Below are 13,050 nucleotides of genomic sequence, written 5' to 3' on the forward strand. Positions count from 1 at the left end.
CATTTTTGTAATAGAGAGGTATGTTCATGGCCCTGTACGGAAAATTCCCCAAGGCTAACAGCTGGTCAGCAAGTGGTTTTATGAAGCTAGGTAGACTATATATAAACAATATTTTGGGCAAATAAAATAAATGTAATACCTCTATGCAAGGTCCAGCCAAAAAGGTTCCTTTGTCTGCTGGACTAAGGCTACAGATTTTCATATAGGTCACATGGTTATGGCCGTGCAGTGCACTCTATAAGCCCAGTAGCCTAGTTGTAATGTATAACAAACTACACTTCTTTACTGAGTGTTACAACATTTTTACTGTAAGATATAGAAGCACACACACACACACACACACACACACACACAGATGATTAGATTGTTTTTAACAGGCATGGTTGCATGACCCACAATCTTGGAGATAGCCATCCACTGCCAAAACATGTGACACCAAACATCACCAGCTTCTCATCCTGGTCTAGGTGCAGTTTATGGCCAGTGTATTCAGCATGAAATAGCTGAGGATTCAAATTGCGGGCTTGGCCCCATTATTAACATGGAGAGGTAGAGCTTATTGGAAATTCTTCATATTGAGCCGTTTGGGAATTGTTTTGTGATTTCTGTGACCTTCATGACTACTTTTACAGGCTTGGCAATTAGACTACTTTCATTCTGCTCCCTGTGACAGATGGAGGAAGAGGAAGATGGTCCCTTTGCTTTGTTCTTCACCAGCATACAACAGTTGAAGGTGTGTCTCTTCTGCAGCGGTGCCTCTCCACCACATGATCCTCTATTGGGAGCTGCTGGACAAGCACAGAGGAGAGAAACATTGGTGGAATATAGCATGATTTCCTCCTTGGACTCAGATTATGAGCTTCCTGTGGCTGTGTGATTGGCGCAGGGAGCCAGCAGTGGAGGCGGTTTGAGAACAGCTGTAAAAATCATGGTCAACCACTGTACTACCAAAATGTCTAACACTGGGAGAACAGAACTTACACTCAGTTCAAAATGACAGCCTTTGAAAACACACACAGGAGATATTTGCAGTGTGCTTTGTGTGTATGCGTGAGAGACTGAAATACATTAGGCTACTGTGTGGATGGATGGATGGAGGAATGGATAGAAGGAGTGAGGGATGGACAGATTAAAGCCAAGTCTGGGTAACACATTATTTGAAAGGGTGTGCATAAGACTGACATGACACTGGCATATAGTCAGGGCACTGTCATAACAATGACATGACACATGAAGAATCTATATGAATGTTGTCATTAAGTGTCATCCGTTCAGTTATGTCATTTTTAATGCAAAGTTGACATTATTTGAGATGTCTTTGCTATGACAAGTTGACATTAACCAAGACGACATTACCTGTCTTGACTTTATGACAACCTGCCATTAACCAAGACAACATAACCTGTCATAAACGTGACCTAGCAGGCCTAATTACCAAAAAGGGGTGTTCATAAGATTGACATGACGCTGTCATGACACTGTCATAAAAATGGCATCACATAGGAAGAAATCTTTATAGGCTCCGCCCATCGGACAAAGAAGTGTTGAGGGTGCAGTATTTGCGCGTCACCTGAAGATGGCGCCATTGTATCATCGAGCATCATATAGTTGACACACAGGAGAACAGGAACGTTACCAACTCTTTATTCACCAGCACAACTCACACTCTGATAACATTCATTTAAACAGTTAACTAACACCAGAACAGTTACGCTACACATTACACACAGGCTAACTTTCAAATACTTTGTAACTTGATTTCAATGATTTAAGGATGTTTATTTAGAAGATAACACAATGCTCGCAATCATTTGTCTTTCATGTGCCCAGTGCAATGAGACAAACAGGCCAGCCTCATTGCTGAATGAGTCAAATCAAATGCACCTCAGTTAGCCTACTTTAAATAGGCTACTTTCAGGTAATTGATCTTTGTAGTTGACCCAGGTCTGGCAAGACACCCGCAACAATATAAACAGGAGGACTTTATTGGGTCGGTCTTATTTTTGTCTATAGAAATATTTTTGTCTAATGGATAGCTCTCCAAAATCATACATAGGCCTGTTTTCAGAAAACAAAAACAATATATTGTTGTATATCGGCATTAGACAACAGGAAACACTGTGCTGCCCTCTTTGTAGATCTCTCAAAAGCATTTGATACAGTCGATCACCATCTACTTTTAAACAGACTATCTAGTATTGGTTTGGATAGAGATGCTTGTGACTGGTTTCAAGGTGTCAGTGTGTGAAATCGGGTAACATTCAATCTGATTTCCTGTCTCTAGCTAAAGGTGTGCCCCAGGGATTGGTGTTGGGTGCTGTTCTTTTCACCATATATAAATGATATTGTCTCTACACAAACTGGCTGTCATGTTCATTTATACAGTATGCGGATGTCTGTGTGTTCATGTTGTTTACATGCAAATGGACCTATACCTATGCTGTGTATTAATGTAAATTTAAAACCATTTTCATGGATTAATACTGTAATGGGGATTGAAGCAGTGAATTGATAGTCTTTTTGTACTCACTGGAACAAGCATTTCACATTATGAACATGTATTGACTTTTACCACACCTAAAATATGCTCAAAGCGTAGGCCTACCCCAAGCTCTGAAAATAATCTTTTCATATTATGGGGTTTCAGGAATCAGTTGAAAATCCAACATCCTCTTACATTTTTTACTGTACAACAGCTGGTCAGTTTGTTTGAGCTGCTGTTATTGGAGTAAATAGTACAATATTTGAGCAGCAGAATTGACTCCTTCAGTAGGCTACATAGTGGTGTCTGTTCCTTGGCTCCACCATGTTGGAGGTATCTGTAGCGACAGCAGGAAGAGAGGGCATCAGAACACTTCCTCATTGGTCGTTGAACTGTGGTGACCTGTTAAATGGAGTTGAAATGAGATGGAGACACACTGAGAGAAGAATGACCCTCTACTAAAAGGTCATTGGACACCTTCATTTAATTATTATGCTTATCGCTTGGAAACAGGAAATAATGTGTATAGGTGTCAAATAGAGGCATACAGCAGGGATATTAAGATGTTGTCTTTGTGTGTGTGTGTTTGCACGTGTGTGTGTTTTGTATTACACCTCTAATTTTTCTTCTAACATATTACATTATGAGATTTAACAGCTAAGTATACTGTAGAAGAATCAAAGTTACGCTTTTTCAAGAGCAAAGAAAAAACTAAAAAATCTATGGCATAGACAGATGGGAAAGGTGAGGGCAGTGGTTACACTCCAGAGATCCTCAAACTTGAACAAGCTAATGGCTAATTTGATCACTGCCAAAGTTGCCTCAACTGAGTAAAGGGTCTTACATGTGATATTTCACATCGTGATGTTTTTTTAATTTTATTTAATACATTTGCAAAAAAACAAAAAACTTTTTTCACTTTGTCATTATGGGTTATTGTGTGTAGATTGATTAGGGAAAATGATTTTGGCTGTAACAGCAAAATGTGGAAAAAGTGAAGGGGTGTGAGTACTTTCCTGATGCACTGTGCCCTCATGGACCATGTAGGCTGATACTGTCCCATGTATCGGATCTTACACTAATAGCATAGCCTCCAGCCTCCTCTACTGACAGTACTCCAACCTGCTTCCTGAGCTCCTGGTTGCAGCTGTGTGTGGGTGTAAGACAGAGTGTGGTTGGAGTCGTAAAAATTAAATATTTACTGCCTGGGAGCTCAAAGTCAGAAGCTCTTTTTTGATCTTTCCTACAGAACAGTAGATCAGTCAGGGGCGCAATAGATGATTTGGACATGCCAACAAAGTAGTGCATGGGATTTATCCCCTCTCAAAGTGTCTTGTGTGCTTGTGTGTGCGTCTTTCCTACTCATTATAACTAACTCACCTTTATTTCTTCTTAGTCAACATCACACCTCTCATTCTCCCTACAGTATATTGTAAAACAGGTATCCATGGAAACCAAATAAAGGTTAGACTAGTGGAGAGAGAGAGAGAGAGAGAGAGAGAGATGTGTTAGATTTCTAAATCATTCATGGCTCTCTTGATTTTCAGTCAGAATAGATCAATCCATGCTTGATGGAGCAAAGTCATGTACTGTAATAAGAAAATGTACTGTACAGCAGCATAAATAGATACATTTTTTTTTATCAATACATGTAGTCATACATGTAAGAGCCACGCTTAGATTGAAAACATTTTATTTAGCAAAATCTGGATCATACCCATTTTTACAAAACACAACAAAACAGGGCTACAAATCGGCCATAATTTAACAAAAACAACAATATCTCCTATTATTCATCCACTCTCTCACTGCTACAAGAGCAAGCTTTTGACAGTATGCACCACTTGATTTCCCTGAGCACTGAGAAAGTGTGAAAGACCCCTGTCCTTATTACAGTATGTTGTTTCTGTGTGTGTGTGTGTGTGTGTGTGTGTTTGTGTGTGTGTGTGTGTGTGTCTGTGTGTGTGTGTGTGTCTGTGTGTGTGTGTGTGTGTGTGTGTGTATGTAGGCAAAGCTTCTTGTATCCGTTATCATGACAATCAAAGGGCACAGTGCTGGTATCGACACAGACAGTATAACACATATCAATAAGTTAAGAAAGATCTTCTGATCACACACACACAATGAAATAAAAATAATTTCATCATACAACATTTGACAAACAAAACATACAATAACCTTTCTGCTTGGCACGAGAGGCACAACTCAAAACTTTGGCACAGTCTAAGAGCCATCTATTGGGGCTGAATTCATTGACCTACTGTCCACGTGTTAGTTCAGTACCTTTCAGTTACCTGTTATTACAGTACATGGTATTCTTTCATGACATGCATTTACTGTTTCGTGTCATGATCTTTAGCCTTATCCCAACTCAAATTAAGTGCTTCAGTGTACACACACTACCTGGTGGTAGTGTTCTCAATAGAAATAAATTAAAATGGACCCTAGGATCCACATTGTTCATGTAGTGTCATGTAGCTTTCATCTCTGGTATTCTTTGTCAGTTTAGGACCGCCCACTCCCAAATGGCCTCAATCAAACTCGTACATAATATGTAAGGGTAGTAGCTTAACTCTTGCTGTATTCAATCCAACATCTACCTCACCACATCAGTAATGTGACGTCTTTAAGTGTCATTCGACTCATAATCCTGTTGGGGTATGCCTCAGGTCACATAGACCCATTAAACAAAACCTGTCACTCTCTTGCCAACCACAACAAGGTTTACATGCTTCCCTGACTACTGTCCGACAGAGACTACTGTTCTCTTTCTACGTCAGTCTGATTGGTTGTTCTCTTTCTACGTCAGTCTGATTGGTGTAGAGCTTCCGACTCCACCCCTGTCCCAGGATGACCTCTGGGCCTGCTCTTGTTCTTCCTCAGAGGTACCCTGACTCTATTCAGGCCTCCCATTTCCATTGTGGGTTTTTACTGGTTCTAGCGCCTCCCTTTTGGGGGTGGTGGGATCAAGGCCCCTGCGTGGTCCGGAGGCCCTGCCTCTCCATGATGTTCCACAGTTTACGCAGGTTGGACTGGGTGATGATGTCGTCGGGCTTGAGCTGCAGCGCCCGCATATAGTTGGCCTCGGCTTCCGGAAGCTTTCCGTTGAGGTGGAGGATGGCGCCCAGGTTCATCAGGGCCGCCGGGTACTGAGAGAGAGAGAGAGGAAGAGCGCGAGGAGAGAGTAGCGTCAGCACCTCGAGACACTTCACTCAGACGGATAGAGGACAGGCCGGCAATGAGCAGGAGCTTCTCTACTGTATCTTTAAGCTGCAGAACGTGCTCCAGAACTGTATCTTTTGCCAAACCATTCCTCTATTTAATGCAGATTCTGGTTGGTTTTTGAGGATTAACCGATAGACTTTGTAAAACTTCCTTTAAGCTGAGTTAAGCATTAAAGTGGGCAGAAAATTAGCCTATGTTTGAACTTGCAGTAGCAGAAAGCCTTTTTTGTTTTGCTTTAACTTTGGTTTAACCATTTGCAATGGTACATTTAAAGGGTAAAAGATGTAAAATCTATGAAATAAGAAGAAAGCCTTGCTATGAAGTTTTATTTGGCTGTAGGCCACATTGTGAGGAGTGTAGAGCACTCACAAAAAAGTGAGGGAACAGGTGAATACTGTATGGTATATGGAGTATCAGTTAAAATACAAGTTATTTCAAATTAATCTCACAAACTTAGGCCCTATTCCGGGTAGTTTGACAGGGATTTGCCTTCAAGCTCATCATTCTTTCGAAGTCCTGTCTCCATCCGTCAACTGGGCTAAGCTAAAGTAAGCTAACAGGATCAGAGGAATTTACTTGATATGGCCTTGGGCTACAGTTCTCCCCGGCAACTTTTAGTCAGTGTGTGTGTGTGTGTGTGTGTGTGTGTGTGTGTGTGTGTGTGTGTGTGTGTGTGTGTGTGTGTCTGTGTGTATCTGAGGGAGTGTGTTTTCATATTAGCTATAGAATCCATGTACGAGTGTTTCAGGGTGCGGTTTAATCAAATTGTCCCTCTGAAGTGGAGAAGTGAGACCACCTGGTGGTAACAGGGTATCATGTGGATGAATCTCCAGCCTGGACTACAAACCGAGCTCCTAGTGTGCCACAGCAAACACACTCCAAATCCCATCCTAACCTCGGCCTTCTCAACCCCAGGCAAGACACTTTCACACGGCCTTCGTGTTAGGGTTATATATACAGTATGAAAACTGGTGTTTGTTTTTCTTTTAAACAGTGGGCTAGTTAACACACACACACACACACATACACACGCGCACACACACACACACACACACACACACACACACACACACACACACACACACACACACACACACACCAGAACCTGTCTAGACGTTGACTTGGGTTCGCCAATTGCTTTCTATTCCCCTGTGAGAGTCTGTTAACCTTGATTTGGGATGGATTCATTTGATTTAAAGTCATAATTCGCAGTTCATGGAACCGGTATTTACTAACCGAGCTTTCATAAAGACCCTTGTCATTCCGTCTTTTGTTGTTTCACTAGCAGCACAATCAGCCGACCAACTACGGGAACAGTGCTTTATGACCTTAATCTAGTGGTCCTGTAATTGATTTGCGATTATCTAACCTATGACCTATATTGCATTTAGTACTGAATTGTAGCGTGGGCTGCTAATGCTAATACAAGAAACAGTTGGGGGCCAAGCAGAGACGGTCGCCAGGCTAGATAGATGAGGGTCATCTGTCACGGTAAACTAAACGACCGCAGGATACTGGACACCACGCCACTGTGAGGACCTGGAACCGCGTCTGTTTACCTGTGTGCACGGGACGAGGGCCAGCCATCCGTATCACTGAGGCCCAGACTTGATGAATGTTTTGGGTCTGGTGGCTTTCCAAACACAGCCAAACGAAACTCCGCTGGGTCACTTTAGCTCGACCTCGGTTTCGGTTTTGCCGATTTGATTGATTTCTTCGTCTCAATGTTCAGAGCAGAGATAATTCCAGCCAAATTCCAGTTGATTCAGCAATTGGATTGTGTGTGTGTGTGTGTGTGTGTGTGTGAGTGTTTGTGTGTGCGTGTGTGTGTGAGAAGAAACAACCTAAAGAGCATTCCAATGGGATTGATTATTATTGCAGTGAAGCTCTGAACATTGGAGGCAGTAGAAACCTCTTTTCACTCTTTCTCATGTACAGTAGGAAGATTGTGATGATTGTCCTTCAAAGCACGTCTGGCCCACGTTGAATTTTTCATGACCTGAAACCTTTTGGATTAAGTTGATATTTGCTAAATCACACACAGTACAGGGAAAATGTCAAGGCACTTTTCCACTGACAAATGACTGAATGTACGTAGCTCACGATATGAGTGCACGGATTAGGACCTTGGTCTTTGTGTGATTTACGCTGAATATCAATTACAACTCTCTGATGTGAGAAGTGCTTTTTGAAGGGACACCGAAAAACTTGTGTTGCGGTTAAAGTGCTTTTTAAGGGCCACTCACACAAGGTTTAGGGCCCAGTGAGCTACGCAAGCTATGCAAGGTGACTTTGAAGCGTCCTTGCGTAGAAATTGTAACTTTACGCGAGCGCAAGTGCTATTTACACAAGAACCGATAGGGACACTGACGCAAGGCAGCGACCCCCGCGCGCCCAGAGTGAACCAAAATACTTGCGTAGATCCGCGTTCACAGCCGCGTCAGCGTAGCTTGCGTTGACTATGAACCAGGCTTGATTTGCTATAACCCCAGTATTCAAGCAACGTTTTTAGAAACACCACGCTCGCCACCAAAGATATGGATATTCTTGACGGCACAGTGGGCTGGTAAAATACAGAAATGCCTTCTCCCGCCATTGAATAAAGATAAAAGACAAACGCTCTCTCTCTGAGCACACTAATTTGACAAATGACCAGTGGAAGCCCCGTCTGCTCCTGTCTGAAAACAAACAAGTCCTTATGACTCTACACTAACTCTCGAACCATTTCTCATGTCCTCTCCCTTGAAGTGGCTGACTGATACTGTGGAGTAGAGAGAGCTTTACTGTATTCTACTGTGCAGAGTAGAGAGTTCTATATTACATTACAGTCATTTAGCAAACGCTTTTATCCGAAGCGAATTACAATAATTGCATTTAATGTAGGAAGTGTGCTACTACTCGCCAGAACTGTATGTGTATCTCCTTTCTAATGTGACTAAGAGCATAATCTGAAAGGAGTAGCAAACTAAAAATACAATGGGTGTGTTGTGTTCTACTGTGCAGAGTAGAGGAGCTCTAGTATTCATCCTCCAGTAGGGAGTAGGGAACGCAGTAGGGAGCTTTATCGTGTTTGGATGTTTTGGTGTGGAACTGTTTGTGCTTAGTAACAAATCAACAGATATTTCCGTAGAAATAGCATACACATTTCACCAATCATGAAAAGTGGGCCTAGTTATTTAGTAACAATGGAAAAGGCTACGGTGCTCTAGATATCTGGACAATATCTGTGTGTGCGTATGTGCGTGTGTGTGTGTGTGTGTGTAGTTGTGTGTGTGTATGTGTGTGCATGTGTGTGTGTCTGTGTGCGTGTACTAGTATGTGTATGTGTGTGTGCATGTGTGTGCGTCAACTAGTATGTGTGTGTGCATGCATGCGTGTGTGTCAGGTACTCACGTCTGGTCGAAGGCTTGCCGCGTGCTTGTAATGCTTCTCTGCTGCCTCATTTAAACTGGCCTGTCTGAAGAGGGAGAAACCGAGAGTGAGGTCTTCATTCATCCGGGTACACAGGAGATGGTCAGCCTATATTACGTTGAGATACGTCAAGACATGTCTTTGGGTGGCATTGGGATATCGCCCATTTGAATGTAGGCCTACATGTATACTTCTTAATGATACTCTATTTTAAGACACCCCAGTCACCCAGAGGACTGTGAAACTAGACACCGCAGTCTGCCGGAGTGACTCTTAAACTTTCCTAGCAGTATAATTCTAGCTGGGCTGTTGTAAACCGTACTGTATATAAAGATGATAGTAGCCACACTCCATATGGAGTTATTCACTAACAACTATTCTATCGAGACACGGCGTGCGACTCGAGTTGAAACTGTACACTATGGACTTGACATAAAAGGGAAGTCTTGAAAATAGAAGTAGAGCTTTATAATGGTGAACCTGACTTAAGATCAAAACTGGACTCCTTGCTTATTTGCATACAGTAGATAGCGCTGGTATTTCATTTCATGTATCTAATGACAGGTCTCTGTTTGAAGTGTCAGTCAATGGGAGTAGTCCCCAGCAGGATTAAGTGAGAGAATATGCCATGGTGGGATTTTTCTGAAAGGACCGGAGTACAACAGAGAGATCTGTCTTTCGCTTTTTACTTCCCTCATCCAGGAGCTACTGCTCTGGACGCGCGGCAGGGGTTTAGAACTCACAAATCCTGTGCAGACGAGGCCATGCCGAAGCTTAACGACTTTTCCAGATTTGTAGAGCAAAACGGAATTAGGAGATGTCCTTTCCAATATTTCCTCGCGTTGCAGCGAGCAGAGCGCATTTGCAGTCCCCTTTTCAAACATTCGAAAAACTTACAGTGTGCTGTCTGTGCACACACTTGCCAAGCCTGAACAGAGAACTCTCCTGAGGTAAGGCTTGGTTCCTTTACAAGCCTTGGATGGGAATGTTGGTAAAATGAATCAAAACCACTGTTTACATGTGTTATATATTAGCTCTTTGGGATTAGTTGCGCCGTATACATTAACCAAATATTGACCATTCCTGTGCAGAAGTGCATTTTCACACCAAAGACAATATGGCTGCACCTTCACAGAACATCTTGAGACTGTTCGCAGGCATATCAAATATTGAGTAAGCAGTGATAAAATACCTCAGTAGCTATCTCGCTCCAGGGATCTAACCTTGGTTGACACCTTGGGGCTATTTTCATGAATACGAATTCAAGTCATTCCAACAGAAAAGCATGAGAATACATGACTGAATACAGACAGATGAATGTAATTTCATAGATTTTCCCCCACCTACATTCATCTATTATGGATGACTGGGCAAGGTTTGGAAAATTGAATTTGAAAGGCTCCTGTTGGAGATAAACACATCTATGTGCCCCGTGGCGCGCAGCACACCCACCTGAGCATGTGAGCGGCGCTGAAGACCATGTCGAACTCTGAGCTGTCCAGCTCCGCTGCCCTCTCCGCCATCTCTGCCGCCTCCCCCAGACGAGACTGCTCCAGCAGAAACTGACCTGGGGGGGAGAGGGGGGGAGAGAGAGAGGGAAAGAGAGAGAGAGAGAGAGAGATGAACGGAGGGGAAAAGATGGGGAGAGAGGGGTGGAAAGGGTCGAATATACGGGGGAAGAAAGAAAGGCAGCGGAAAGGGAACATTTCAAAGGCGAGGGGGAGAGGGAGAGAGAGAGGGGACAGGAAGCAAAGACAGAGAGGGACAGGAAGCAAAGACAGGGAGAGCGCGACAAAGGGAAGACGGGGAGGAAGAAGGAAGAGGAAGTAGGAGAAGAAGAATGAAAGAGACACTGACTTAAGACAAGGAAAGAGTGGGTCCGGGAGACCAGACGGAGAGGAGGAAGGAATCAGGGGGGAGAAAAAAAGAGAGAGTGGGGGGGGTTTTGTCATGCTCAGTGGTTTGTGAAAACACAGATGAGTCGGAGACGTTTCATGTGTTTCCTCCTGGGAGCCTGACCACCTGGCTCCCCCAACGGGGCGTCAGCACAGCAGCCATAAATTAGGTGGGTAACTGTGGCCCAGATGTTTGTGTGTGTGTGTGTGTGTGTGTGTGTGCGTGTGTGTAACAGTGTCTATCCTCTGTCACCAGCAATTTTAGTACTTGAGCAATCTTTACGGCCCATTGAGTTATCGTTCGTGCGTCCAGTGCTGGTCGGCTGTTGCGTTGACCGTCAGACACCTGCGAACATCACGCGAAAGCGGTGAGTTGTTAGGAGACAGTCACGTGTAGCGTGACGCGCGCGTGCTCCCTGCATCACAGAACATGCTTCTGGACAATGCCAGGAAATGGGGGGGGGGGGGGGGGTTGTCTTGTCTGCTATCTGACCTCTCCTGTGAGCTCTCAACCCCCCCCCCCCACACACACACACCCATATGTGCTCTCAGAACTAGTGCCGTCACTGAGGGTGTTATGTGTGCGTGTGTGTGCATGTCCTTCACACACACACACACACAAACACACACACACACACACACACACACACACACACACACACACATAGACATATCATCCTCAATCTCACCAACTAACCTGCCGTTCATCCAGAGGATGAGGAATTTGTGGCCAGATTACGACAGGAGAGACGGAGGCCAGTCACAACAAATATCATCTCTAACAAGAGGGCACCAGATAAAAGAGAGAGAGAGAAAGAGAGAGGCGAGGGGGGTGGGGGGAGAGAGAGAGAGATACCTTGAAAGGGGGAAACAACCCAGTCCAAAGACAGCAACCGGACTCCACCACAACCCAAACACAGACCCCTACAGACCCAAACCCAGATATGCAGGGAAAGCAACATGAGGAATGGAAGTAGACAGAGAGAGAGATAGGACACAATGGCTCTTTCAGTCCAACAGGACATATTTCACTTCTTGTGAATATCTCGGAGATAGCGACTCGGGCATATGTGTTCCAGGCGACATGCGTGGCAGCATGAACTGAGGCACCATACTTGGATAAGCGTGAAGCGTGGAGAAGCTATGCCCTCACAGATCCATAGCAGTCCTCACACACTGTACATCCACCGCTACTGATACCACAGGCATACAGTATCACTTTCACTAATCGGTGAGCCTACAGGGCGTAATGAGTTTTCTCACCGAATGCTTTGCACATGGTTTAGTGGGAAGACCGCGCTGGGGATCCTGATTGGCTGATCCTTAATGCTCCATTTAACACAATGAAGCATTACAAGCAGCATGCACAGTATAACTGTTCCCGATCCTAGTAAGGATCAAAATAGACTTTAATGTTAAGTTTGGGATGCATGGCGACACCAGCTCGCCGTCGTCTCTGGCCAGCTCGGTCTCTCTTTTTGGTCCGTTCAGGTTGGGTTTTAAAAGCAGTTCAGTTATGAAAGATCTATAGTACAATCCTGGGGCAGAAAGCAGCCCGAAACCCTGTGTCCTCGTGGGTTGAGGCGACAGTCACTCTCTCTCCTGCTACTGCTGCTTCTGGTGATGCTGTCTTGGGTGTCTCAGTCACCTGGCGCATTGATCCTTCAAGCTACGCACCTCATTCAAGACCACTCCAACTCAGGCACACCATCAATCAACAATTCCATCGCCGTTATATCTATAGATCCAGTAATAAACATTTATATACAGTACATAATATGGGATTTTAAGTCATAACTAGCATGGGGATTGGCTGCCCGTAACAGTTCACATGGCAATTATATGTATAGCTCCTGGATGGAGGGGAGCTCACACCCACTGATGTGTTGGGCTGACCGCACTACCCAGTGCTTTGCGGGTTGAGGGCAGAGCAGTTCCCACACCACACTGTGATGTTCCCAGTCAGGATTCTCTCAGTTGTGCGTTACGTTATGTTAATTTCTGCAACAGTGCAGGGTAAAGCAGGTCAGTTGTATT

The 13,050-nt window shown here is 44.1% G+C and overlaps 1 protein-coding gene across 1 annotated transcript in view; it reads right to left on the reverse strand.

Annotated features, from left to right (window-relative positions):
• Nucleotides 1-5,448: 5,448 nt before the first annotated feature.
• tmtc2a (transmembrane O-mannosyltransferase targeting cadherins 2a) overlaps nt 5,449-13,050 on the reverse strand; it is a gene marked incomplete at both ends in the record, with an annotated part of 56,944 nt that continues 49,342 nt past the window's right edge. Inside the window, 3 exons of the mRNA XM_084447531.1 lie at nt 5,449-5,631; nt 9,101-9,164; nt 10,571-10,685. Of these exons, the coding sequence (XP_084303657.1) occupies nt 5,449-5,631; nt 9,101-9,164; nt 10,571-10,685 (362 nt within the window). The remainder of the gene's footprint in view (nt 5,632-9,100; nt 9,165-10,570; nt 10,686-13,050) is intronic.

The sequence above is a fragment of the Borostomias antarcticus genome (genome assembly GCF_949987555.1).
Source record: "Borostomias antarcticus genome assembly, chromosome: 13".
In the NCBI taxonomy this organism is placed as follows: Eukaryota; Metazoa; Chordata; class Actinopteri; order Stomiiformes; family Stomiidae; genus Borostomias; species Borostomias antarcticus.